The sequence below is a fragment of the Pteronotus mesoamericanus genome, unplaced genomic scaffold (assembly GCF_021234165.1).
Source record: "Pteronotus mesoamericanus isolate MK-2021 breed Mesoamerican mustached bat unplaced genomic scaffold, CSHL_Meso_final scaffold_167, whole genome shotgun sequence".
Lineage (NCBI taxonomy): Eukaryota > Metazoa > Chordata > Mammalia > Chiroptera > Mormoopidae > Pteronotus > Pteronotus mesoamericanus.
This window is the reverse complement of record NW_026555308.1, coordinates 27,152,822-27,178,604: the sequence shown is the minus strand read 5'-3', so window position 1 is coordinate 27,178,604 and position 25,783 is coordinate 27,152,822. Positions and strand designations below refer to the sequence as shown.

General features: G+C 44.1%; 1 protein-coding gene across 2 annotated transcripts in view; it reads left to right on the top strand.

Moving 5' to 3' along the window:
• GRAMD2B (GRAM domain containing 2B) overlaps positions 1 to 25,783 on the top strand; it is a 101,293-nt gene that overhangs the window by 60,119 nt on the left and 15,391 nt on the right. For both annotated transcript variants that reach the window (XM_054589885.1, XM_054589886.1), the window contains exons 2-5: positions 15,605 to 15,724; positions 18,805 to 18,916; positions 21,727 to 21,793; positions 22,693 to 22,796. In XM_054589885.1, the coding sequence (XP_054445860.1) occupies positions 15,605 to 15,724; positions 18,805 to 18,916; positions 21,727 to 21,793; positions 22,693 to 22,796 (403 nt within the window). The remainder of the gene's footprint in view (positions 1 to 15,604; positions 15,725 to 18,804; positions 18,917 to 21,726; positions 21,794 to 22,692; positions 22,797 to 25,783) is intronic.

Sequence of the window (25,783 nt, the reverse complement as noted above, 5' to 3'; positions counted from 1 at the left end):
TATAACGTGGGGATTTGTTTCTACACCAATAAGGGGTGGGAGGAGTGGGCAGGGATGCAGATGAAACGAGACTGGCCCTGAGTATATAATCATTCTTCTTTGCATATGTCACAGAATTATCATAGATAGTGGTTGGAAATTTTGCTAATCGCTTGTGAAAATACATGGGTACCTTTCATTACTCAATCAGCTATGACGTAAATTAAGGATTAATTCCCCCAAAGTAGATCAATCTGAGTTTCTCTGATGGAATCTGTGGCCGACCTTCCAGCACTGCCGCTGTTCCTCTTGTCAACGGCCCCTGGTTCCATAGGCCACAGAGAAAATGCACACGTCCCCTAAGCGCCTTTACCCAACATTTTTTAAATGAAAGACAAGGGGAGGATGTGATTTCTGAACCCAAGTTCAAGGGGACGGAGAGCAGCCCTGCCCACTGTGGCTCTAACACAGGCTGTGGGAGGCAGCGCCTGGCGTGCAGGCGAGGGAGCCGGGCTCTTATTAAGACACTGAAATATGATAAACACCCCTTGTGAAGATGCCACTCCCAGAAACCGTGCTCTGGGCTACTCTTACGAAGACAGACTATGGTCTAGATTCTTCTCCTTAAGCTTTACCTGTGTCATTGCAGAGGCGAAAATGAAAAAAAGTAATCCTGCTTCCTTCTGGTTTCTTGGAATCTACGATATCTAAGCATTGCCCTTTGCACTCTTAACAAAGTAAAACCAGCTAAGGCCGATGGCCCCCCAGCAAGAACAAGGAGCTCGTTTGGCCTTATGAAGGCAGGCTCCACTGCCTCTCACCCAGTTTCGCAGGAAGAAGCAATAAAGCTTCCTCGATGAAAATGTGTCTTTACCCATAGCCTTTGCGGGATGGATACGTCAGGTCTCTGTCTGAAGAACTGGAAGGGTGGGCCACTGCCTTGCTAAAGCTGCCCCTGACTAGTTCAGCTCAGGTTTGCCAGAACCCCATCCAACCCCCAGTGGAAAACTTCTCTGGCCTTTCTCGTGCCAGTCTGCCCAAGTGCAGGGATTTCCAGCACAGTACATCCTTTCCTGTTGCTATTTATACTGCCCGGTGTAGCCAAAAAGGGCTCTGGGCTGGAAATCAGAACCTGGCTCTGGTTCTGGTTTAAGGCACGTGGGGACTTAAGGGAAATGAGGGGAGCACCTTCCTCCCTAGAGATACAGGCTCGTTATTAGACCCAGACCCTGCCTTCCAGGGGTTTGTGGTCTAAGGAGAGGAAAGGCAAGTAAGCCGTAGCCCATTTGTCATTTTAAAGCAGAACTTGTGTTGAAGTGTACAGCTGCCATAGCTGTCATACCTTAGAAGGTACTGAGCCGGAGCATCACAAAAAAGGAGGGTCAGTCCTTGGGGCACAAAAGAGGCTGGGGAAGACTTCCTGTAGGAGGAGGCCCCAGCCAGAGCTGAGCCCTGGGAGATGAGCGGCGCTGGCCAGGGCCAGGGGGCAGGTCTTGGGCAGCCTGAGCACAGGGCTGAACCGTGGCAGAAGCCAAAGAGCCAGCGAGGGAGGTTCTAGCTTGCCGAGGGCCTCCTGTCCTCAGCTTCAGCTTCATCCTGCAGGCAGTGGAGAACAAAAGGGTTTTTTTATGGAGTAGAGTTGGGAGAAAAAACACAGGGCAAAGCAAATTTCCATATAGATGGAAGGAGGCGAGATGGGAAGAGGAAGCATCGCACATACTAACTCAAGTGAGGTAGGACAGAGCACTGGTCCCAGCAGGAGACAACTGAGGACCCTAGCTAGGCCAAGGGAAGCAGCCGAGAACAGGGCGGGCATAACTGGAAAACATCAGGGAGGTAAAATCCACAGGTCTTGGTGTCTGCCTGGGTTTGGTGGGAGACGGTCTAAGTAAGTGTGAGAGTAATGGAGGTTCCAGTCACTCACTGTTGTGTGGTCCCTCAACATTCCCATCTTAGTTTGCTCATTTGTGAAATAAGAATAACACCTGTCACACATACTTGCCTCATAAAGTTGGCGTGAGGGCTGGAATGGTGTCATGGTGTGGGTGTGAGTGTCCTTTGAGAACAGCAATGTAAAGGAAATGTCATCTGGAAAATCTGGTAGGAAGGAGTGGCGAGAAACAGGCAGAGGACAGGTGTTTTCCAACACAATATATCTTAGCACAGGTAAAAAGAGTTGCATATTTTCTGTGGAAGAAATGAAGAGACAGGAAGTAAGACTGATAGATGTCTCTTCAACAACAGTGAGGAGTTGTTAGTTCTACAATTATCCCATATTTTGGTGCCTACTATAACAATTATATAACAAATATTATGATTGTATATGATATTTATATCACATGTGAGATATATTGTGATATAAATATTGAATAATTCCATATCGTTGACAATAATATATACGAAACACAGGGATAGATTCCAGGGAAAAACAAATAACAGTTAAGAGGCAGTTAATAGGTTTATTAGGTTACATTAACACTTTCAACCTCACAACTTCAAATAACTAAAAATGTCCTCTTTTTTTATTTGTTGCCATAGGATAGCATGAACTGTTCTTTCTTTAAGTAAGTGTATTTAGTTTGGATGTGTTTTGGTTAAGCCCAAGCCTTTTAGAGGAAACTGTTTTCTCTTACATGTAGGTAACCTATTTTTAAAAAGTGACAGTACCTTTCTTTAGAAGTTGAGTCCCATTAATTTTTCATTAGAAGGGAATCTGAGTTTTAATAACACATAGCATTTAAGCAAAGAGAATTTTCACATGTGCTAATGACATCCATACATCCGGCGCCCATTTTGATCACTGTTGGTGGGTGATGTGGCCGGAGGTGGGCCGCTGACTTCCAGGAAATTCCTGTGTGGCACAGCCCAGTCAGCATCCTGAGCTGTCCTCATGCACGTGCACTTGCGAAAACAGGAGACTGAGGAAGTACTGCTGTCGAGTTTGAGTGGGGGAAAACAAAGGAAAGACAGTTTTCTGGAGCATTCTCTGTGCTACTTTGGACTGTGGTGACAACTTTTAACTCTGCTGCTGTGCCCACAAACCTTGGTCTTTTAGGTTTTTGATTTTTTCCCCTCTGCATGGAACAGAAAGAGTTCAGGAAATGAAGGGTATAAGAGGAAAGACAGCATTTTAGTCATCCCAGATGACAGCCAGGGAGGCAGGAGGCAGCTCACACCTCCAATGCTTCATGTCCAAATGCCTCCACCAGCTGAGGGCCAAATAGCACAGCTCGTCTCCATGGAGACAGGGGTTCTTAAAACAAAAGTAAACACTCCTCTCTTCTCAAGTCAGCTTCTAATGGCCCTGGGTTTTTTAATTGTTTTTTTTTTTTTTTAAGACTTCAATGTTACTGTGCTATTAATAGGTAAAATATTCCCTTCTGGATAACTGCATGTATATCTGGCATGAAACGTTTCCTCTCTCTCCAAATAAAAGTTATCATAGGTATGGTAACAAAAGAAATGAAATTTATTTGAAAAGGAATTTGTGTTAACATGAAGGAATGTTCTGCCCGTGAAGTTTGCTAGTGATGTCTCCTCCCTTTTTCCTTTCTCACTTACCATCTGGTCCTTATTCCTTCTCTTTCCTGGACAAGTACCTCTCAACTGGGTTTCTCTGACATTACTGTCTTCCAGTACCCATCTCTCAGAAGATAGACAATGATTTTCTCAGGAGTTCCATTTTTATAACACTGTGCCTCATCTCAGAAAACCATGGCGGGGCCCTGTTTTTCTCTCATAACATTTTTTTTTAAAGATTTTATTTATTTACTGTTAGAGAGAGGGGAAGGGAGGGAGAAGGAGAGGGAGAGAAACATCAATGTGCAAGAGATACATCATTTGGTTGCCTCTCACATGCCCCTGACTGGGGACCTGGCCCGCAACCCAGGCATGTGCCATGACTGGGAATCAAACCAGCAACCTTTTGGTTCGCAGGCCAGCCCTCAATCCACTGAACCACACCAGCACTCTCATAAATTTGAAACTTCTCTGCTCAGCCACACTCTTATCCCTCCATCCTTATAATTATGCTCACCTCTCAGGTTCTTATACTACAAACATCTTCCTTTCCTTCCTTCCTTCCTTCCTTCCTTCCTTGGCAATTTCTGATGTAAGTTACTTGTTCTTTCCTTTCTCCTTTCTTACACACGGAATATTTTTATTACTTTTGCCTGAAGTCCTCATTCTCCCAATGTTGTGTGATCCTCAGTCCTCCTTTCCTTTAAAATGGGACTCCAAAATTATACTCTCTGTGATGGACCCCCACTTAGTTCTGAATAATCTGAATAGAGGCATTAACATTTTTTATTCTGGGTTTTCACGGGTTGATGCAGCAGTGAGTTTTGTTTTTTTGTCTGTGCTTAATCTCTTCATTTCAACTGTAAACCTATTGAGAACCGGGTTAGTCCTTAGTATCCCTATTTATCTTGAGTATAGGATTTCTTTGGCATAGAGACTTAAAAATAGACCAGATTCCCATTTGAAATTTTTTCTTGTGGCATTACCCAAAGCTAGGTGAAAGAACTCCTTAGCCGTGGCTGGTGTGGCTCAGTTGGTTGGAGCGTTGTCCCCTAACCAGAAGGTTACAGGTTCGATTCCCTGTCTGGGCGCATCTGGGAGGCAACCAATCCGTGCTTCTCCCCCACATAGATGCTTCTCTCTCTCCTTTTTTCTCTTTCTAAAAGCAATGAAAAAATATCCTTGGGTGGGGATTGAAAGAAAGAAAGATCTCCTTAATTACTTTTAAACTTTAGAGTTCCTGCTCTGGGAAATAGACAGTTGTGAATTTGACCAGTTGCAAGTTCAGTTTATATAAACACCTTTGCGTCATTTTATCATTCAGAATTGTCCTTAATTCGAAATGGCTATTTTGATTTATCACATGATACATTCTTTTTCTGTATTACCTCACAATTACTCTCCATAATCTAGGTTTTAATTTACAGTTATTTCTAAAGTACCCAAGGTACTTTTCAATCTTTATGTGAACTTATGATATTTAAATACGTGCTGTGATAGCTGAAGAAGTCAATATTATATTTTCTCTAAATATTTTTTCCTGGATTTCATGCCCTATTCCTTTGCATTCCTATCTTTCTGTTTTGGTAAGTTTTTCATTCTACTTTTAAAATCTAGTTCTTCCCCAAACACATCCTTCAAGCCAAACACTTTCATTAAATAGGTGTCTTCTAAGATATCTTAGGTATATGAAAAGTGGCTCCCTTTGACATTCAGTAATTGCTGGTTTTGAAGCTGTTTTGATGAACAGCTTCAAAGAAGGAATGATGATAGAAATACAAAAAAGAATATTTAAAGCCCCTGCCCCTGAGAAAATTATTTTCTGGTTTGAAGGAGAAATATATATATATTTTTAGAAATTTTATTAGCACTGAGCAATACAACATAACAAATAATGTTTACATGCTGAGGCTGTAGATAAAAAGGAACCACATCAGAGTCTCAAGCTACCTTTCTGGGAATTGGAGAAGTCAATTACTGCTTCCTTGATGTATTTTCTTGTCATTTTCTTTTGTTGTTTTCTAATGATGCTTGGCCTCAAAATACCACTGCTGCGAATATTTTTAGTTTGATTATGATTTTGCTTACAATTGTTTCTTCCAACAGTGGAGACAGTGTGATCAAGTTTCCATATGGTTTCAAATTATTGCTCGCCTAACCAATGATCAGTTTGAAAACTAAGTTTGCACATGTGATTCAGTGAAAGATCGGTGAAAAGGCGGCCATGTTCCCCCCTCTCCCGCCTTTAGCATGGTCCTCACCAAAAGAATTTGTAAATGTTGGAAAAGAATTCACTACATAGGTTTTGAGGCAAAATTCAAGCCCAGTCCCTGTATCAAATGCTGATTGTTGTTCTGCACTACAGATATACGCAAAGTTGCCTGGTCAACAAGTGTTAATTGCACAATTTCTTAGAGCCAGACATTGGGGCCAGTATCAGAAGGGGATGTAACTGGACATGCCTTGGTGGGGGACAATGGATAGTTGGCGGTAGTTAGGATCAGAGAGGATATTCCTGGCCAGAAGAACCAAGAGCCAGTGCAGAGAGGATGGAGCCGATGTGAGCAAGGCTGTGGCGAGGAGACCAGCATGGCTGGAATGCAGAATTCTTCTGGGAAAAGTAGAGGGAGACTGCAAAACTCTGGAGGTCTTGGCTCATCTCCAGATGCCTTGAAGTGATGCTCAATAGATAGAAAGACATTGTTGGTTCTGGACCAGTGGCATGACGTAATGGAGGCGGTGTCTCAGGAAATGAATCGGGCATTGATGTACCAGAGACTCGGAGCGGGAGGCCCTGGAGATCGCTGCTGTGTTTCTGGAGGTCGGAGGGAAGCATCTGCAACTGTTCTCTACTTTTGACTTCATCTTAAACCAGTGACAAAAGCCCTTGGGGACGTGCCTTTTAAATATAAGCTCATTTGATTTGGGTTTCTCTCGTCTCACTCAAAATCCTGACATTTAAACACTTTGGGGGGTTATGGGAGTTGCCTTAGGCAGTGATTTAAGAAAACAGAATTGTAGTAGATACAAAGGGGGAATGAATCACGTGACTGTTCAGGGAGCAATGACTTACCCATTTTCAACAATACAGAGGGAAGCCCTGTGACACCAGGTTAAAGAGGTGTGTTGGGGCCACTTCGGTGGCCTGCAATAAGCCATCCTTCCAGTCCTGGTATTGCAGCTGAGCATTAGGTATTGCTCTTTGCCCTGGCCTTGTGCTTGGGCCTCAGCAGAAATAGTATCCAACTGGCAAAATCTTCTTCCTCTGCAAAATCAGATATTCTTTTTGTTGTCCTTTTGGGCTGTTTTGGTTTTAGATACAGTTTACCACCTGCTAATAAGGTCCTAAGTTTATTCTACTAAGACTAGATGCGCAAAATCCCTCACAACAAACTACATTTCCTCTTGTGTTCCCTGTAACTGTTCATGCCAGTGCTATCTTCTCCATCCCCCAGATACCTAACCTTGGGGTTATCTCGGATGTTCTTCTCCATTGCTTGCACTCTGTACTCCTGGTGTTATCTCTGGTCATTTCTCCAATGCAGTCTCTGCTTCTTGCCACCAAACTGCCCCCTCCCCTGATCTTCCTCCAGCCTCCACTCCCCTCCCCCACCTTCCCTGTGCACTGACACAGGTGCAGTCCTCCAGAAGCACGTACCTCATCAGGAGCCCCCACCCGCATGATCTATGTGTAGGGAAAAAATGGGCACTTCATATCCCACTGTTTCATGCCTTCTGATTAAAAGTTTTTAATTAATCCCTATTGTGAACCAAATCAAGTCTAAAAGTAGCCCTCTCTCTTTAGGAATCACAGCTCACAACAACTGTATTTCTGCTTCTTTCGGCTCCCTGTACTCCAGATGAAGCCTAAGTGCTAAATGTCCTTGGGCGTGTGTGACCCTTCTGTGTTTCCTGTATCGCTCCTGCCCTTCCAGTATCTCCGCACGTCCAGGTTATTTGTACGCGGCTCAAATGTCAATCCTTCCACAGTAAACGTTGCACAATGCAGTGTTTCTTTAGGGAGAGAGGGGCACAGATGACTGCAATGTGATAATGGGAGGTTTTGACTTTTTCCATCCAAAGGAACTGTTTTCTTTTTATTGTTTTATAGGACAAATAGAGATGTAATTCACACTTCTGGTTTCTGCCGAAATGTATTTCAGTAGAAATACAGTTCTATTGTGTTGGTGTCCTAAGCGAGAAAAGACTTACCGACCCGCCCCACGCAAGCTCACGCTCATGTCCTCCCCGAAACTCCCCTGTTTCTGCTCTTCACAATTAGAGGGGATTCCTGAACTGCCAAGGCACCTCATGGCAGATATCCCTTACAGCCGGCGTTATGCTTTATTCGTGTGATAAATGAAAATTCCCAATAAAAGCTAAGTCCCCTGAGAGCACAGCATCTGGCATTATCTACACATAGTAGGAACACAAACATTCAGGGAGAGTAAATCCACCTGTTTTTATGACCTACTCTGTATTTTACATCTTCTCTGAGGATGTTAATAAACGTTTTGTAAATGTTTATCAAAATAATATAGTACATTGACATTTATAATGAACTGAATCCCCTTTTCCATTCTCCACCTGCCTCCCAGTAGCCTCGTTTAAAACCGTACCTGATTTTAGGTGTAGTGATCATTTTATTAGCTATAAAAATGTATGCATCCTGCTTCTTTTTTTCTTACCAATTTTAAACCTCACCTCCCAGCTTCCTGTTTTGATGGAACATAAGAGTCAGCTCACACTAACTGCCTGCCTCCCCCTTCCCACTCCCAATTTTAAATAGGTATTCTTTTATCTCTTAGAAGACTACCTCCACCTAAATCTCTTGTTAAGTCAGTTTGACTCCACACTTTTTAGGATAAGAAATTAGTAATCTCTGCCTTTCTTTCCTTCTTTTATGGCTCATATGTTTTCTTTCATCATACTTCCTTTCTTTTCTGTTTAGAACATCTATTCATTTGAAATGGAAATGCCTGGCTTAAATATGTCTTATTGTTCCCCTTCACTTTTTCTCTTTTCATATTTCTGTATCTTGATGCTCTCTTTCAGCCCTTTGATGAAATACACAGGTCTGACTGAGAAGGTAGCATTTGAATTAAAAAGGAGAGGAGGGAGGGGGCTACGTGGCTGTATAGAGGGTAGAGCACCCAGGCAGGGGAACAGCCAGTGGGAGCGTGAAGTGACTGAAGGGGATCAGAGAGATCAGGACGGGTGGACAGGGCAGGTCACCGAGTGCCTTATGGCCTGTTACGGATTTAGACTCAGAGAACTGGGGAGCTAAGGAAGGTTTCCCTTTTCACAACATTGTGTCAGTACCTTCTTTCTCTGAAGATCTTTATTATAAGGTTTGGGGGTTTTTGTTTTTCTTGTATTGAGTTTTCTTCTGTTCTCTTGAGTCAGTTTCCTAAGATTTTCACTTTCTTATTTGTTTATCTCGATGTTTTCTGGAAGACTTCAGATGTTCTTCAAATATCTGGGGCGTAGCTTTGTTGTCCTTTCATATTTAAGAGTGAGGGACCAGGGGAAAAAAATGAGGGACTAGAGTAGCCTTGGAGGAACATGGGCAGGGAGTTGGCACTTCTCCTGGAGACTCATTTATTTAAAACGGACAGATGAGAAGAGATTTATTCTGGGTTCCACCTTCTATACTAGATACCCTGGTTTTCTGCACCTGAGTTGTTCAATTTTTAACTGACACACTTTCTGGTATCTTCCCCACAGGGGCTAATGACCTGACTGCCCTTTGGGTCTGAGGAGGGGGGTTGGGAGCCAGAGTGGGTCAGGGAGTCAAAGATTTCTCACCAGAACACCTTTAATTTAATCTTATATTTTCATCAACTTCCTCCTCCTGTGGCACCTCATTGAACTCCGACAAACAGCTCACTTTTCTCTTCCATCGGTGCCCATGTTCTCAACTACAGCTTCCTCTACTTTGCTGCAAGAATTAAATTGTACTTCAGTTTCTACTTTCCACTTTCCAGGCATTTGGGAAAATGACTTCTGTTGACGGTTTCCCTCCAATGTTGTAAGAAGACTTACTCTTTTATAAATACTATTTTTTTTAAACAGGACTCTGAAAGGAGGGGCGAACATTTGGGCTCCTGTTCTCCGTCTTAAACTGGAAGCCTGTCATGTTTCACTATAGGTTTTGCTGAAACCAAAAAATACTATTTTTGACATTCCATTTTTTTTCTGCCAGTAATGTCATTAACATTTTATTTTAACATTATACGGACCCCTACTATTGGCTTAACTTTTCTAAATGTTTAAGATTATTTATTTAAAAAATCATTTCTAGAATATTGCCAAGAATCAGTGAGGCAGTCGTGGTAAGAGTTGTTTTCCCCAAATGTTTTAACCAACAGCTTACTAGAAAAACGGGCAAAATGTACAAACAGCTCGTTCGCAAAACAGAACACTTTAAAGAATCTGAAATATATGAAAATAGTACACTCAACCTTACTCGTAAGAAGAGAAATGTAAATATCAAAACTATAATGGGTTTTCTAAAAATTTTATTTATTTTTTAGAGAGAGGGTAAGAAAGGGAGAAAGAGAGGGAGAGAAACATTGATGTGGTAGAGAAACATTGATAGGTTGCCTCTCACATACCGCCCGCCACCCAGGCATGTGCCCGGACCTCTCAGTCCACAGGCCGGCGCTCACCCCACCAAGCCACACCAGCCAGGGCAGGATTTTTTTTTTTTTTTTTTTTTAAGTTTAACACCTTGTCAGTGAGAATGTGTAATCATTGCTGTATATTGTGGGCGTGGGTCACAAACCTTCTACTGAGGGCAATAACTATAAAACTTTTAAATTATGTACATTTTGACACAGTTCCATTACCAGGAAGTTATCCTATGGAAATAGTCACACACATAATAAACATACAAGGACATTTGTTGCAGTGTTGTTTATATTTGTAACAAGACTGAAATCCACCTAAATGTTCATCAGTAAGCAACTAGTTAGATTATAATTCACCCATTGCAGTGAACTCTTTTCAGTCATTAAGAAGAATGAGGAAACTGTGGTAATTAAGAAAGAGCACCCAGGTGCAATAAGTTTAAAAAAAAAAATCCCAGTGTAGCATAGTAAGCTATTATGTGTGCTTAAAAAAATATACACATAGGCTCTCCCTGGAAGGACACACGGAAGTTGGGACAACAGTGGGTCCTCCGTGGGACAGGGGTAGAAGGGCAATTTGTTTTTCCATTTGTAACTTTTGAATTGTGGACTTGTGCTTCTGGTACCTATTTAGAAATAAATGCGTAGATAAATAAGTAAAATTTAAAGTTTCTAGACAAATGTATATCAGAATTGTAAACGAAAGGCTATTCTTCCTACCTTACAACAATTCAGTCTGGGAGATTCTGAGTTTACTCTGCAGTCAGAGAGGCTGAGGGCCTTGGGGAGGTCCTGGTCTCCTTCACAACCCCTGCACCTTCTGCATCCCATTCCGCTTCCTTGTTTTCTGGTTCATGCGATTGGTGTCTCTGGACGATGGCTGCTGCCCCGCAGTCCCCAGAGGCACCCTCTGCCCCTGTAGCTCACCTCTGCTTCCCAAGTGTTGCCTCTAAGCAGGCAGCACACCAAAAACAAGGTCTGTGCAGCCCCAGGTCTTGGCGAGTCCACGTGCAGCCCGGGTTTCAGTACAGGGTTCAGCAGCACTGGGCTTGCACAGGCCGGGCTGGAGCCACGACAGTCCGCTGCGGGGACTTTGGCCGGTGGAAGCCCTGTGGTGAAGCACGGCCTCTCTCCAAGCCCCTTCTGAACCCTCGTTGGTCCGGACTGTGGTTTTAGGAAATGGTGATCGGAGATTTTTAAAAAATGATAACGGATGTAAAACTCCCCACCCCGTTACTATCATAAGGGAGTTGAGGGACATTTTTTTATCCCTTAGCTTAGACTGACTTGAAGGTAGATTCACACATAGGTGTTTGCTACTATAATTAGAAAGGAACACCGCTTCCTGAACTGCACTACAGTGAGGCACTTGTTTTCATTTACCTGAGATGCAGCTTCATCATCATTGGGCCCAGTAGCTACTTACTCTGCCCTGCATGAGATGAAGCCTGAATACAACACACTCTCAGCAGGAGAGACAGGGCCAATGATGGATGTGACCGGAGAACCGTAACCTCACAGAGACCCTCTCGGGGAGGAACAGTGGTTGACCCCATATAAGAATTCTCATTCTGAATATTTGTGAAGTCCAGATCAAGTTGGCATCAGATTGACGAGGTCTGGTCATTGACAGAATTGGACTGCTGATGGGGATTGTCCGACCTGCTCTTTATTTATAGGCTGTGTAACAGAGTGTGGCAGTGTCTCAGTGAAACAAGCACTTTCTACCTGGTAATAAAACTGCTGTCCCCTAATAGGTGAAGTCAGGCCCAGCTGGTGTAAGCCTGACTCTGTCTCACTTCATTGAAATTCCTACTGAAAAGCTTTTAGGGCCCGTAACTAATGCTTCAATTGGGTTGGAGATGGAGAGCAAATAACCTGCCGTGGCCCAAGTGAAGCTTGGTCCGGTGTTCCCAGCATCTGCTGCTGCTGCGATAGCTGCTTATAACCGTCCCTCACTCATCCCTCTCACTTGCCCAGCTCTGCCAGTAAGTCAGTCAGGAAAAGCTAAGAACCATATGATTTCACTCATAAGTGGGATACAAAACTGAAACTCACGGACACAGGCGGATAACGGCATGGTGGTTGCCACAGGGAAGGGGGTGGGGAGGTAGTAGAAGGTAAAGGGGGCCAATTATATGGTGAGGGAGGATGACTTGAATTTGGGTGGCGGGCACACAGTGCAGTGTACAGATCATGGGTCCTAGAAATGTGCACCTGAAACCTAAGCCCCTATGAACCAATGTCACCCCAATAAATTTAAACTTTTTAAAAAATGTATCCTAGAGAAAGAAAAGAGAACTGCTTTTTTTTGTTGTTTCGTGTTGGTTTTCTTTTGTTTTGTTGGCTCTTTAGTCAGTATCCCTGAAAGGGCCTTGCTTCTCTATGGTCAGCTTCCCTGACAGTAATTTTAAAGTTGCTAAGAGGCCTTGAGCAAGCATTCCATTTCCCCTCCCGCATTCTGGTGGCACAAACCCTCCTGAGCCTCTGCTGTTTGGCTGCTACATAGTTTCAGTCTGCTGCTGACAACACCTCTGAGATGTAGTGTGCTTGCAGAACAATCTCTCTTGTGGTAGAAATGAACTTGCTTGAGTTTCCACAGCATTTTCAAGCTAAAGTCAACAAAATTCTAAAATTGAGTTGGTCCATGGCACGGATTTCACTTACTCTTTGAGATGCTACCGAATTCATCCGCCATCAGTCAACACCTGTGAATGACCGCTATGCGCGAAATGCTGAGCTGAGTGCAGTGGGGGAGAAAAAAACAAAAACAAAAACAGGAGCTCCCTGCTTTTAGGAGATTTAGTCTAGTAGTTGGACAAGTAAGCTATTTGTGAGGGAAAACATTAACACAACAGGCGTGCATTAGCTGGGGCCTGGTGAGTTATAAAGGCAGCAACAGCAGAGCAGAGACTACTGGGTTGAAAGACTTTGGAGCTTGTGCCCCCCTTCCTCCCCTCCCCCAGGGTCTTGAAGGACAGAACTACTGGAGGCCAAGTGCAGTTTAAGGAAAAGAAGGATGGAGACTAGGTAGAAAGAAGCCGTTTTAGCTTGAGCAGACCTTTATGTTCTGTCATTACAAAGCACTGCTTGTGGGTGGGTGAATAGAGGCGTGCACTGTATCTTCCAGTGCTAAGTGGGGGGGGGGGGGGGGGGCTGAATCAGGACCACCATGCACTGAGGCACCTCGCGCCCTGCACTGCACAGAAGTGCCTGACCGGCAAGGGGCAAGGAGAGGCTGAAATCCAGCCAAGCTTTGCTGATATTTCTGCCTAAAGCAGGAGGCGCCTTATCTCTGCCAGGCTGTGTATCAGGAGGGCTACATCCAAACAGGGGGACACCTCTTTAGGAGTCCTTCCTAGTGTGGTGGCTCTTTGGAAGCTCACAAAGGTGCTGTACCACAGTGACGGCTCTGTCTGTCTCCGTCTGCATCTGACCCTGCCTAAACTGCAGCGAATAGTTGAATGAACACTGAGATGGAATGGTTGAAGTTCTGCACACACTCAGTCTCCCTGCTTCAAGAGGGACTCTCATGTGGTTTCCTGCCTGATGCTTTTGAAGAACAGGAGGGTCTTGGGGCGTTGGGGGAGAAGGCAGAGGTGTGCTTGAAGGCCCCTTAACAGTTCTAAAATTCTTTGGGTCCATACATTAGACTTGATGCTAAATTTAAATAAAATCCTCCCTTTCAAACCAAAGCAGTTTTTGCCTATTAACAGTTCAAGGCTTTCCACCCACCTTTTGTAGCATGATGCAACTCAGTTATGGAGTGAGCCCTTTTATTGTACGCCAGTGGTCTAACTATGAAAGGAACTGAAGAAGTAGAGGGTTGGACCTTTGTTCTCAAATACTTACCTATTTAGGAAAAGAGAAGTGTTAACTACAAAATGAGGGCATCAGCCATTCATAGAGGTTATTAATGGATACCATGTCAGAGGTACCTGGTCTTGGTTTTGACACCACAGTGGAATTTTCATGTGCTGTAAAAAGTGGTAACTCAGCAACCACAAAGCTTAAACTAACCAGTGACATTTCCTGCCTGTGTATTCATTTGCAGGTAAAGATACCAAAGGTGTGATAAGTTAGGATTAAAATGAACTAAAGTGGCTCTGGCTGGTGTGGCTCAGTGGACTGAGTGCCGGCCTGCAAACCAAAGGGTCGCTGGTTCAATTCCCAGTCAGGGCACATGCCTGGGTTGCAGGCCAGGACCCCAGTAGGGGGGCGCTCAAGAGGCAACCACACATTGGTGTTTCTTTTCCTCTTTCTCCCTCTCTTCCCACTCTAAAAATAAATACATAAAGTCTTTTTAAAAAATAAATAAAATGAACCAAACTGTCATAGCAATGCCATCGAATATGTCTTCCCTGATGCTCAGTCACCATGGGGTTCTTGCATTCTCAGGAGTGTTATTTGTGAGTCCTTTGCTGTGCAGGCTGAGACAAAGGAGCGTCTGATCCACGTATAACCCCTGCCATCTCCGCCACCTCCCTTCCTCCTTCCCGCATTGGAATGGTTTTCTCTGTCCCTGAGGCTGAGGGGACACTCCTGTGCCCGCCACACTGGCCAGCCTCCATCCATAGTGGTTCAGTGTGCAGACCCTCTTGACTGACTTTCCTCTCTATTCCCTCTTTACCAAGGTCAAATCTAGTTTTCTAAAAGCCTGGTGATCATGATTGTAAATCACCACTGTCCTAGACCCTGTGGTTGGTATATAAAGCAGCAAGATCCCCACCCCATCCTGGAGCTCTTGCTCTGAAGAGCTAACGAAGGGACTCGATGAACACATGGATGGTTGGGGAGTGGGGAGAATGGATGCATGGGGAGGGGGAAAGACAGACAGAGCACACACTCATGTACACAAAGGCCTAGCAGATGGACAGACCTGAGTTTGAATCCCGACTCAGTCCGGTGCTAGTTCTGCATTTAATATCTGAGAGCCTCAGATTCTGCACCAATAAAATGGGGGGTAATAATCCTAGCTAGTCTGGGTGGTTGTGCAGGTCAATGAGACTGTACGTTGCATAAAGAGTTGCCAGTTTAAAAGAACAACCCTAAGTGGGACCTATAGAACTGCAACAAAAGGTGGTAAGTGGCACAGGACAAGTGCAAACAAAGGGCAGTGGGGGTTCCCCCACTGGAAGGCCCACACCTGGCTGAAGGCACGTGATTGAGTGTGTGTGCAGGGCCCTCCCAGCCTCCAGGTGCTCTGCACTCGAGCAGCCCGGCAGAGCAGAGCCAGGCCCACGGGAGCAGACCTGGGAGGCAGCAGGTCCCCACAAAGTCAGATGTTTGCCTGCTGAAGCCAGCGCAGAGGGTTTGGAATGGAGATTCGGAACGGGTACAGCTGCCCGAGCTGACCTCAGCCTCTTGGTGGGGACTGAAGATCATTTTATTCTCCAGAAAGCGAGGTGACTTCGCTGTTTTGTCTACTCACCCCCCAGGATGTCTAAGGTGAAGCGTTTTTCTCTCTTCTCCAGCTCAGAGGCTGAGAATGGTATGGAGGAGAAAAAGAAGGCCTGCAGGTCACCAGCATCCCAGCCTCCCACCCCATCCAGTGAGGCCGAGTCCCCAGACCAGAAGAGACTCATCTGCCTGCGGTGAGTCCTCACGTTGACTCTGTTCCTTTTGCTCTTCTTGGGAGGAGGGGTTGCCAGAGGAGGTGGTGTTTCTAGTGCTATATGGAGGTTGTTAAAAGAGTGAGTGAGGATTGTCATCTATAGGCAAATAACACTCCTGGGAAAGAAGTGGGGTGCTTTACCTTGAAATCCCTGCATTGGCGCTTGCCTTCCTTGCTCATCACTTCCTAGAAGCACCTTTTGCCCTTCCTGCCCCAGCCTTCTGCAGAAATGTCTGCCCTTTTCTTAAAGCACGGACTTTGCTAACTGATAAAGCCAGGGTGGCCCTCTTTCCAGATTAGATTTATAAAGCACCTGGGAAGGCGGGTCAGGCTGTTGGTGAGGCCCACCCAGGGTGGAATGTCTGCTTAGCCTCTGGGTGCGCACACCTGCTGTCTCACTTTCCTGGCAGCCGCGAAAAAGAGCAGAGGGGAACCCCACCTGGGATCCCCAGGCAGGGTGTTCGTAGGGGTGGGTATTTCCTGGGGTGGGTGCTGGGACCACGGTTTGGTTGTGGGGCTGTGGGGGGTCGGGCAGTTTTGAGCTGTGGAGCTGTGGTCCCCGTCACCCTCAGAAGCACCAATTCTGTGCTTTCCTTCACTTGGAAGGAAGAAGTAGGAACTTAAGAGTGGTTTTTTAGCCCTCAAAAGAGAATGGTTAGACCAGTGGTCAAGTGTGAGTAATGCAGTCAGTCATTGATGTGTAGAAGTTGAGGAGTGATTGCTCTCCTCCCTGTTGTTAGAACCGGCAGACTGCTACCTTCTGCGTCTTTTGGCCTCTGCTAAAGGATGATTAAATATCTCCTGCTTTCCCTCCCCTCCCGGCTACCCAGCCCACACCCTCTCTCCACATCTATGCTTCATGCAGGACCACGCGTAAGTCTTCCCTCTCTGCCCCCAGATTTTTCTGTCACTCTCAGTTATCGCTCCATCCTGGCTGCACGCCTTGATCTGATCTCTCCCTTTAACCATGTTTTCTGTAGCTGTTTCCTGTCACGGCAGCCTGTGTCACTCAGCAGATGAGTCCTTCCGCGACGGCACAAAGCATGTTGCTTCTTGTGTCTTTCACTGCTATTGACTGGCTACAGCATGCACTTGTAAAATAATGTTGGTTTTACTCCAACTTCCCCAGGCTTGAGATGAGATTAATACACTCATTATCAGGTTATGCTTGTTGAACTTCACAGGGCCTGGGCCTTACGTAGTTGCAAAGATCCCAGCACTGGGTTTAAGGCTCTGCTCTCACTGCCTGGAAATGCTTAATGTGTGGTTCTGCCCATGGTCACTTGTGGGAAGTGAGAATAACACGGTTGAGAGGCCCCAAAGAACTCAGGACGATGTAAATAGGCACCCTTCCCCCCACCGCCAGAGACCAGGGCTCTGCAGACAAGCCCCATCTGCGGTTCCTCTTGAAGTCGTCAAGGCTACAGCTGCCCTACTTGTCACATTTGCTTCCTGTCCATAGTTCTTCAAAAGGTCTGATCATTGCCTTGACAATTCCATTAATGTTAATTTGAAGGTCAGTAGAGTTGATAAATCCAAATTAGTGGGTAGTATAAATAATAGGTAATTTGACATTGGAAAAAATCATTTTCAAGTACAGTACAAATGTTTACTCCTTTTTTTTTTAAGTACTCCCCAGAATTCTAAAGAAATTTCAGTCTGTAAATAGGCTCAGTGCCCAGCACCTGAATCCAGATCAGTGTACCTTGAATTGCTGAGAGGTCGTTCACCTGCGGTTTGAGCAGCACAGATTCAAACTGAGTCGAAAGGGGCCCAGGACAACACACAGTCTGTTTTTTCACAGCTGAGAAAACCAGAACCTGACGTCTCCCTAACTTTAGTCATTTCTGTCCCCGTCACACTCATATACCACTCAGATTGCTTAAGATTCTTCCTAAATTAGCTTTGAACCAAAATTTTTTAAGTGCACCTTATTCTGAGGAATCATTTTTAACTGTATCTCATTCTAAGAAATCCATGTGAAATCATGGATTTCATATGCCATTTTCCCCCAGTAAACAAAAAAAAAAATCTACGTAATCATAGCGTAAAACTTGTTCATATATACATCTCTAAAAATCATACATGCATTCCACTTTGAAATGCCTGGGTTGAAGGAATGCGCAGATTCACAAGTCTGCTAAAATGGAGAGCCTTTACAAGAATCACCTTAGAAAGCCATCCTGGACTTGCCTTTTATCCCAATTTCACTTCAGCTGTTTTCCCACTCTGGGATGCTTTGTCTCTTTTCCTTATACCCAAATCTTGCTCATCGCATTAGGCCCCATGTATGAAACCCACATTGTTCTACTGGTCTCCCCTTTTCTCCTGTTAGACTAATTGTCTCATACCTCCTCCTACTGCCTATCATATGCTTTGTTTTGGTGCCACATCATGTACAGCCTTTCTAAAAAGTTTTTTGTTTTTAATTTATTTTCGTTTTTTTTTATGGAGGTATAATTGACATATAACATTACCTTAGTTTCAGGTGTGCTATGATTCAACATTTGTATCCCTTGCAAAATGCTCATCACAGTAAGCCTAGTTAACATCTGTCTCATACATAGTTACAAATTTTTTGTGTGTGATGAGGACTTAGAAAGATGTTTGATGTGTGCACAGGCTCTTGTGTGTCCCAAGGCATTTAACACAATACCCCATTTAATTAACACTTGTTAAATATTAATAGATCTCTGAAATAAAAATATTTTTTATTGAACTATAGCTGCAATTTTGTTTAATAGTTTGCCTCCTCTACTCTTTATAGTGATTAAAATACTTTTGAGATTATATCATTACTTTCACAACTACATTGTTATTTTTCTCTTCTACAAATTACCACTTCTTCAGTTTGGGATTCCACCCAGCTGAAATCACCCCAGTCCTACAACATTTGCTATGGACATCCCCTCAGAGGACGAGTGATTATTGCTATCCAGAAAAGAAAAATGAAGTCAGGTTTTCCTGTGAGATGGCATAATAATTGAGATTTATTACAATAAAATAAATGAGTAGTGTAAAAAATTCATTCTATAGACTCCCTGGATTTTCTTTCCTCAGGTCAAAACCCAATTTCGATGGTGCCTCTTTAGCAAGTGATAAGAATGACTGTAAAACAGAAAGCAAAAATGACTCTAAGGCGGAAAGGAAAAAGTCTTCGTCTTCCAGCCAGGTAATCGGGGAATGAGATGTGCGTTGTCTCAGAGGGCGACAGAGGCATAAAGCCAATGGGAAGAAAGAACCCGAGTGTGCAACTTTCTGCTCGTCAGGACTCACATAAGCATAGATTTTAGAGACTCTTAAACAAAACGAAACCAAGAAAAGGCTAGGCTGTAGTTGCTTTAGTTGATTTTCATCACTGACCTTTCAACACACATTGAGTGGGTAGTGAGTCCCATGTGGAATAACGCGACAGGGCTCTCAGGCATCCCCAACAGGCGCCAGCACCAGCCGAGGGCTTGGCTTATCATGGTCAAGGCCGGGAGAGGTGTGACATCTTTGCATTAAAATGAAAGAGTGATAAGGCACCCCTGTGAACAGAAGGCCACCCAACTGCACACAGGAGGAACACCTGTGACCAGCGTAATGGTTCTCTCCCAGAAATAATTTTGGATAGGTGTTGAAGCCCAGTTCTGTGCCACAGAGTGTGACGTACTCTCTGGGCCAGCAGTCAGGTTTTTGATACTTCATCTCTAAGTACTTGAATATATGACTCCTAAGAACGATTACAGAACAGAAATCCCAGTCAAGATGGAGGCGTAGGTGGACATTTCACCTCCTTCCACAGCCATAAGAAGGATCACAACTAATCTCCAAACAAAAAACACTCAGAACTACCAGAAAATCTAATTGTGTGAAAGTGCAACAACCAAGGATTCAAAGAAGCCACGTTCATCCAGATGGGTAGGAGGGGTGGAGGCAGAGAGCCAGGGTGGAGAGGACGCAGCGTGGCGGCGGCAAGGCGGCAGTGGCGTCTGTGGCCAGTGGAACGGGCAGGACAAAATAGGGGGATGTTAAGAATGGTATAGGTTCTACATTTCTTTCAAAAACCCTAGTTAAATAACTGATCTGTTAGGGGGAAAAGAAAAGACCAGGGCACATGCCTGGATTGTGGTCGGGTCCCTTGGTGGGGACGTGTGAGAGGCAACTGCACATGGATGTTTCTCTCCCTCTCTCTCTCCTCCCTTCGCCTCTCTCTAAAAATAAATAATCTTTAAAAAAAAAATAGAACTATTACGAAACACTGTCAACACACCCAATAAATTTAACTAAATAGTAAATATAAAAAATATATTATTAATATACTATCTATTCTCAAATTTCCACAATTTTCCCAGCAGTGAGTATCCTTTATAAGGGTTATTTCTTTCCCTCTCTAAAATCCAGTCAGGAGTCAGGCACTGCATTTGTCACGTTGCTTTTTATTTCAATCAGTCCTACTACCTTTTTCTTAAATCCTCACCTGAGGATATGTTAATTGATTTGAGGGAGGGAGGGAGGGAGGGAGGGAGGAACGTTAATGTGGGAGAAACACTGATGGTTGCCTCCCATACGCGCCCTAACCAGGGATCGAACCTGCGCCCTTTTGGTGCATAGGACGATGCTCCAACCAGCTGAGTCACTGGGCCCGTTACCTTTTTTTTTTTTTTTAACTTCTTATCACAGTTACATGTGTGAAGAGTCCATGGCCCAGGATATTTTTAAATCAAGGGTGCACCCAAGTTCACTGTAGCCACTGAAAACAATCTCAGTAAAACCCCCATAGAACATCTGGCTTTAATCAAGGTGACTTCCTGGATGCACGATGCACTCCCAGGAAGCAGCATATGGTAACCTCCTTTATATGAGGTGTTTATCTATAAAACAACTAACTCGTAGGGGTCTGTCTGTCATCGGCATGACCTGTCTGAAGCTCTTCTTTATAGCAGTACTAGGACCCATTTTGCCGTTAAGACCACACCTAGTTTAGATAGTAAAACATCAAGGCCTAAATGTAGTATCTCTCTATTTTCCCCATGAGGTTTTTTTCATCAAAAGCCCCAATCAGGCAGAGTGGTCCTGTGGAAGGAGGACCCAGCTCCATCTCTGAGTAACTCAGTACTCAGTGGTTCCAGTTACTCAGTATTTTTGAGGCTCAGCATTCTGACCCGTGCAATGGGGGTGTCGACCCCCAGGTTATTGTGCGGGTGGCTTGTGAAAGCACCTTACAAAGCTTAAAGTGCGGTCTGCACATTGCTGTCCCAGTTGTGGGAATAGATGCCTTGAAAATGAAGTGCTTTGCAGCATTTCCAACTCTTGGGCTTTCTACCTCCCTTGAGAGAAATCCGTCTTGTCTCGACAGCCATCTCCCCTGAAGGGATGCCTTCACAACAATAACAGTGTCAGAGACAATGTCAGAGAGTAGGTCCTTTAGCTGTATGATCCCATTTAAGCCTATGGCATCCCACTGAGGAAAGCACTGTTTCTGCCCTCTGGCACAAAAGAGGAAACTGAGGCTCAGAGCAGTTAAGCGACCAGGCCACAGTCACAAACCAAAGAAGAGATGTAGCCACAACCTAAACTTGGGTTGATGTGACTACAAAGTTTTTAACCACTGTCTCCTGAGAGTACTCACTGGTATAGCGCCCTGGGATCTTTGTCTTGCCTGGTGAGATTCCTTAGAATTTCTTCTCATTTCTTATTTAGGGCATCCTTACCTAGCTCTTTGGCCGAAGGCTGGCCACGAACTGCATCGTGATTGTAGCTGTCTATCCATCCAGCAGGTCACTAGTCTTGCTGGAAACAACAAGGGTTTGTGCCCTGCCTCCCACTGTTTTTCACTGAAGGGTTGTGTTGGAGACTGTAAGCTCAGAGAAATGGAATTCCTGAAGATATATAATAAGGGAGGGAGAATGTGTCATGTACTTTCAATGGAAGTTAAAATGTGTGATGGTTCACAAGAAAACTAAGACCAGTGATTTCTCTGTTTTGTTCTCACTGCAGTACAAGGCAAATATGCACTTTCACAAGTTGTTTGTTGATGTCCCAACTGAGGAACCACTGAGGCAAAGTAAGTTCTGACCTGTTTGACTTTTTATGCTATGTATTTGAAAAGATGCTCATTGATTTTGTGAGAGAAAGAGGGCAGGGTCTGGGGAGGGCGTCGCCAAGGGGGATCCGTTCCTGAAAGCCGTGCTGCAGCAGTGATGCCGGCTGCACGCATCGCTCACCGAGTACCTTGAAAGACAAGAAAGCAGAGTAGGAAACTGAATCTCTCCACATGCTCTAGAATCCGTCCAAGAGGATTCCATATTTCCTGCTGAAATGCATTGTGTTTGGCTTGTCCTGAGATACAGGACAAAAAGAAACACAGGCCTGGGTGGACAGACAGGCGTTGATACCTGCATTGTGCAGAGCTCATGATCCCGTCTGCATGCCTTGCGCAGCCTGCCAGGGAGGCACCTGCTCTCCTTGTGGTTCCCGGGGCCCGGGGCTCCCGTCGAGCCTCTCCGTATACAGTGTTGACGCAAGGTGCTGGACTCCAGCCACGGTCTCCAAACAGGAAGGTGCGGGTCACGCGCTCTTCCCGCAGTTAGACTGTCCATAGTGTTCCAAAGGGAGTCACCAGTGACCGTCCCAGGGAAGGCGGGACAGGAGTGCCAACAGTAGCCCAAAGGTGACGCCCCTTCCTGCGTAAAGGGGGTTTCTGAAATGCCGTTCCTGAACTCCCATTTGTAATGGCAGACTCGCCTTCCCAGTTTGAATTTCATACTAAACTTTGTAAGACTTTGCATGAAAAGAAATTGTTTCACTATTTTTATTCCACTATAGATGATTGAAAAAGAGGTGACAGGTCTTTTGAGTCTGTGAGTGTATTATCTCTACCCATCTCTGAGTCACAGCATATGTACAGAAGTCTCATGTTAAATTAATTGCTAAATGATGTTATACCTGTACATATTTTCCCAGGTTTTACCTGTGCCCTGCAGAAAGAGATATTATACCAAGGGAAGCTCTTTGTATCAGAAAACTGGATCTGTTTTCATTCCAAGGTCTTTGGAAAAGACACTAAGGTTTGTATAATTTTTTAGAAAGAAGGCTAACCCTCTGCTATATTTATGAATATTGTTTTAAGTGTAGCAATATTTGTAATATTTGTGTCATTATTTTACCCTCACGCAAAGTTTCCTTTATGGTAGTTCCAAACAATGCTGGTTCTAAATGCCTCTCGATGACACATCTCTCTCCCCCACAATCCGGCCCTACATCCTCCTTACCCAGGTGCCACCAGAGAACACTCAAAGTTGTTCATATGAAAAGCATCCCATAATCAGTCTCAAAGATGTGCATTACACCCAAAACCATTGTTTTAGGAAACACTTATTTCGTATTGTATTCACACCAGTTAACTATTGGAGCTGTGTAGAAGAACAGGCCTCCAAACAAGCAACTTAGTAGAGCTCACTTTGTACCGTCAGCAGCACAAAAGGAGCGGGAATTGGAGCATTTAAGACCTGGTCTGAGAGAGCTGGAGACCCACAGTCCCCAAGGGATGTGAGTGCCGCCTTTCCCTTCTCCGCAAGCACAGATCCGGGGGAGTAGAGGCCCATGCCACATGGAGCCACTAAGGAGAGCAGCCTGAAGGAACTGGCAGTTTTCCCAGGGCACCGCCTGCCGAAACAAGGGCCCTGGGCCTGTGCCATAAGAAGGGAAACACAGTTCCCTCCCACTGACATTCTCAGCCTTTGAGCTATGCTGTCACATTCAGGTCACCAGAATAAGGAGTCAGAGAAACATCTTCTGAGGTTTGCGTGACCTCAGCGAGTTTTCAAAGATGGTGACTTACGATTATGAATCAGCAGCATGTGTATTCATGAAGTAGCTGAGTAAAAATTCTTTTTAAGTGGTAGGTATGTTTCATTTAAGTGTTCTTCCTAAAGCCACTGGCAGTTTTATAGATAAAGACCACTTAACAAATAAAATGGAGAGTCTTGTCTTTGTTGGTGTTGAGTCAGCAGACAGCATTCTAGTTTTAGGTCAAACATGTTATTTTTATATCGTTCCTTTGCTAGATGGAGTTGTTTAGATAAATATTTTGATGCACAGTACTAGCTGAATCAGTGTAAGACAGGGCAATGTTAAGCAGTAGCTCACCATATTTCTAGATTTCTGGTTTCTAAGATCGTGTTCCTGGAGTGGGCAAGGGGATTGGGAAGTGCTGAGCTCCAGTCCAATGTGGTAAAGATAATTCTCAGGAATTCAGAGCGAGCCAGCGCCTTTGACTGAAGCAGCAGGGTTTGAAGACATTAGTGAGCAAACAATGCCGTTTTTAAGGAACAGGGGAATTCACACAGCCAGCCTGTGCGGTTTCAAGCTAATGTGATCCTGCCAGTGGTTTCAAAATCCTACTTCTACCGAAGAGAGAACTGACCCCCCGAAAAGGTGAAAAGAGTGACCCTGGTTTTTTAAAGACTTAACACACTGGGATTGCTTTTTGCGTGTGTTCTAAGAGAAAAGCGATTGAAAACTAGTAGGAATCGGGACAAAGAACCATGAGAGGGACTTGTACATTTCTTCCCCTCAAAGGATGATGTCAAGGAGATGGGATTCAGCTCTGTGGCAGTTTCCTCACTGCCTGTAGATCTTGGTCCAGCACGATCCAGTGTGAACTAAAGGCAACCAAACAGTCTGCCCTAGGAAGGGGAGTTTTCCAGCATCCTACCCAGGAAACAATATTGATCAAGCATAGTCTTAATTTAATCAGGACCTTTTAGCCTACTGGTATTTTCAGATGCTAGTAAAATTAAACACATGTATCACACTCCATCTAGGCTCAAACTAAACGGTTATTTCTACTTTATGTCTCAGGTGTTATTTAGTTGTCATTATATACTTATGAAGCAATTGATCAAAAGTTCTTTCTCCAGGGGGCTCCATGCTTAGATTATGCAGGGGGGGATCCAAATGTTTAGACCCTCAACACGGTGTATATGTTGCTGTTCAGAAACAAAACAAAATGAGACTTGTTTTTATATCACCATCTGTCTGAGTAGATCTTAACTTCTTTCCAAAGTTATCTCATACCTGGAGGGGCAGTACAACAATTCCATCTCATAGACCTAAATATGAATGCAAATATTCAACATTAAAAGCATTTTTTTCTTCCTTTAAGCTGGCAGTACTAACATAAAGCCCTCCTCTTCCCCACTGACCTTATTAATCTCTTTCAGAATATAAAAAACATTTTTACAAAATATATGTTCAAGTGAGTGGATGTACCTATCGAGAGATTCAGGTCATTTTCCTTTTACCATGAGTGTGTGTGACTCTGTTTTCAGGAATCAAAGTGATGTGATCAATTTTTTTTTTTTTTTTTTTTTTTTTTTTTTTTTTTAGCCTAACCTGGTTGAAGGGATGTAACATAAAAGTATCAGGAACATCAACTATTCTTTGTGGTATCTGATACATTCTTGCAATACACTGTATGAAAAAGAACTACATTTGGAATCAGATTTGTTCAGATTCTGTCTTTGTAACTTGCTGTATTTATGACATTGAGCAAGCCATACACCACCCTAAACAAATGTCCTTATCTCTTAGACTATCTGCTTTACAGGAATGCCATAACTAAATGATCTTCTCATCTGGTAAATTGCTATTCTTTATTGTTTGAACTGGAAAAGCACTTAAGAGTTCTTTTATTTCACCCATCCTCTTTACTTGAGGCAAATGAGGAAATGAACAACACTTTCATTGAGTGCTAGGTATTTTCCATATATTACCTCATTTAATCCGGAGAAAATGCTGGGAAGTAGATAAGACTATCCTCATTTTACAAATCAGGAAACTGAGACCTAGAAAGGATAACTCATAAGGCAGAGTAGGTCCTACAGATAATGACAGAACCGAACTGAGGGTTCGTGTCCCAGACTTTTTGTCCAGTCATGGCTCTATACGCCAGTGCTTTTCAACATTTGTTCTACCCGCCTGGGCCTAAGGACAGAGGAGAGCGGGGTATGGGAGATTAACCCAAAGTGGATGACCACCAGCACGGAGCTTC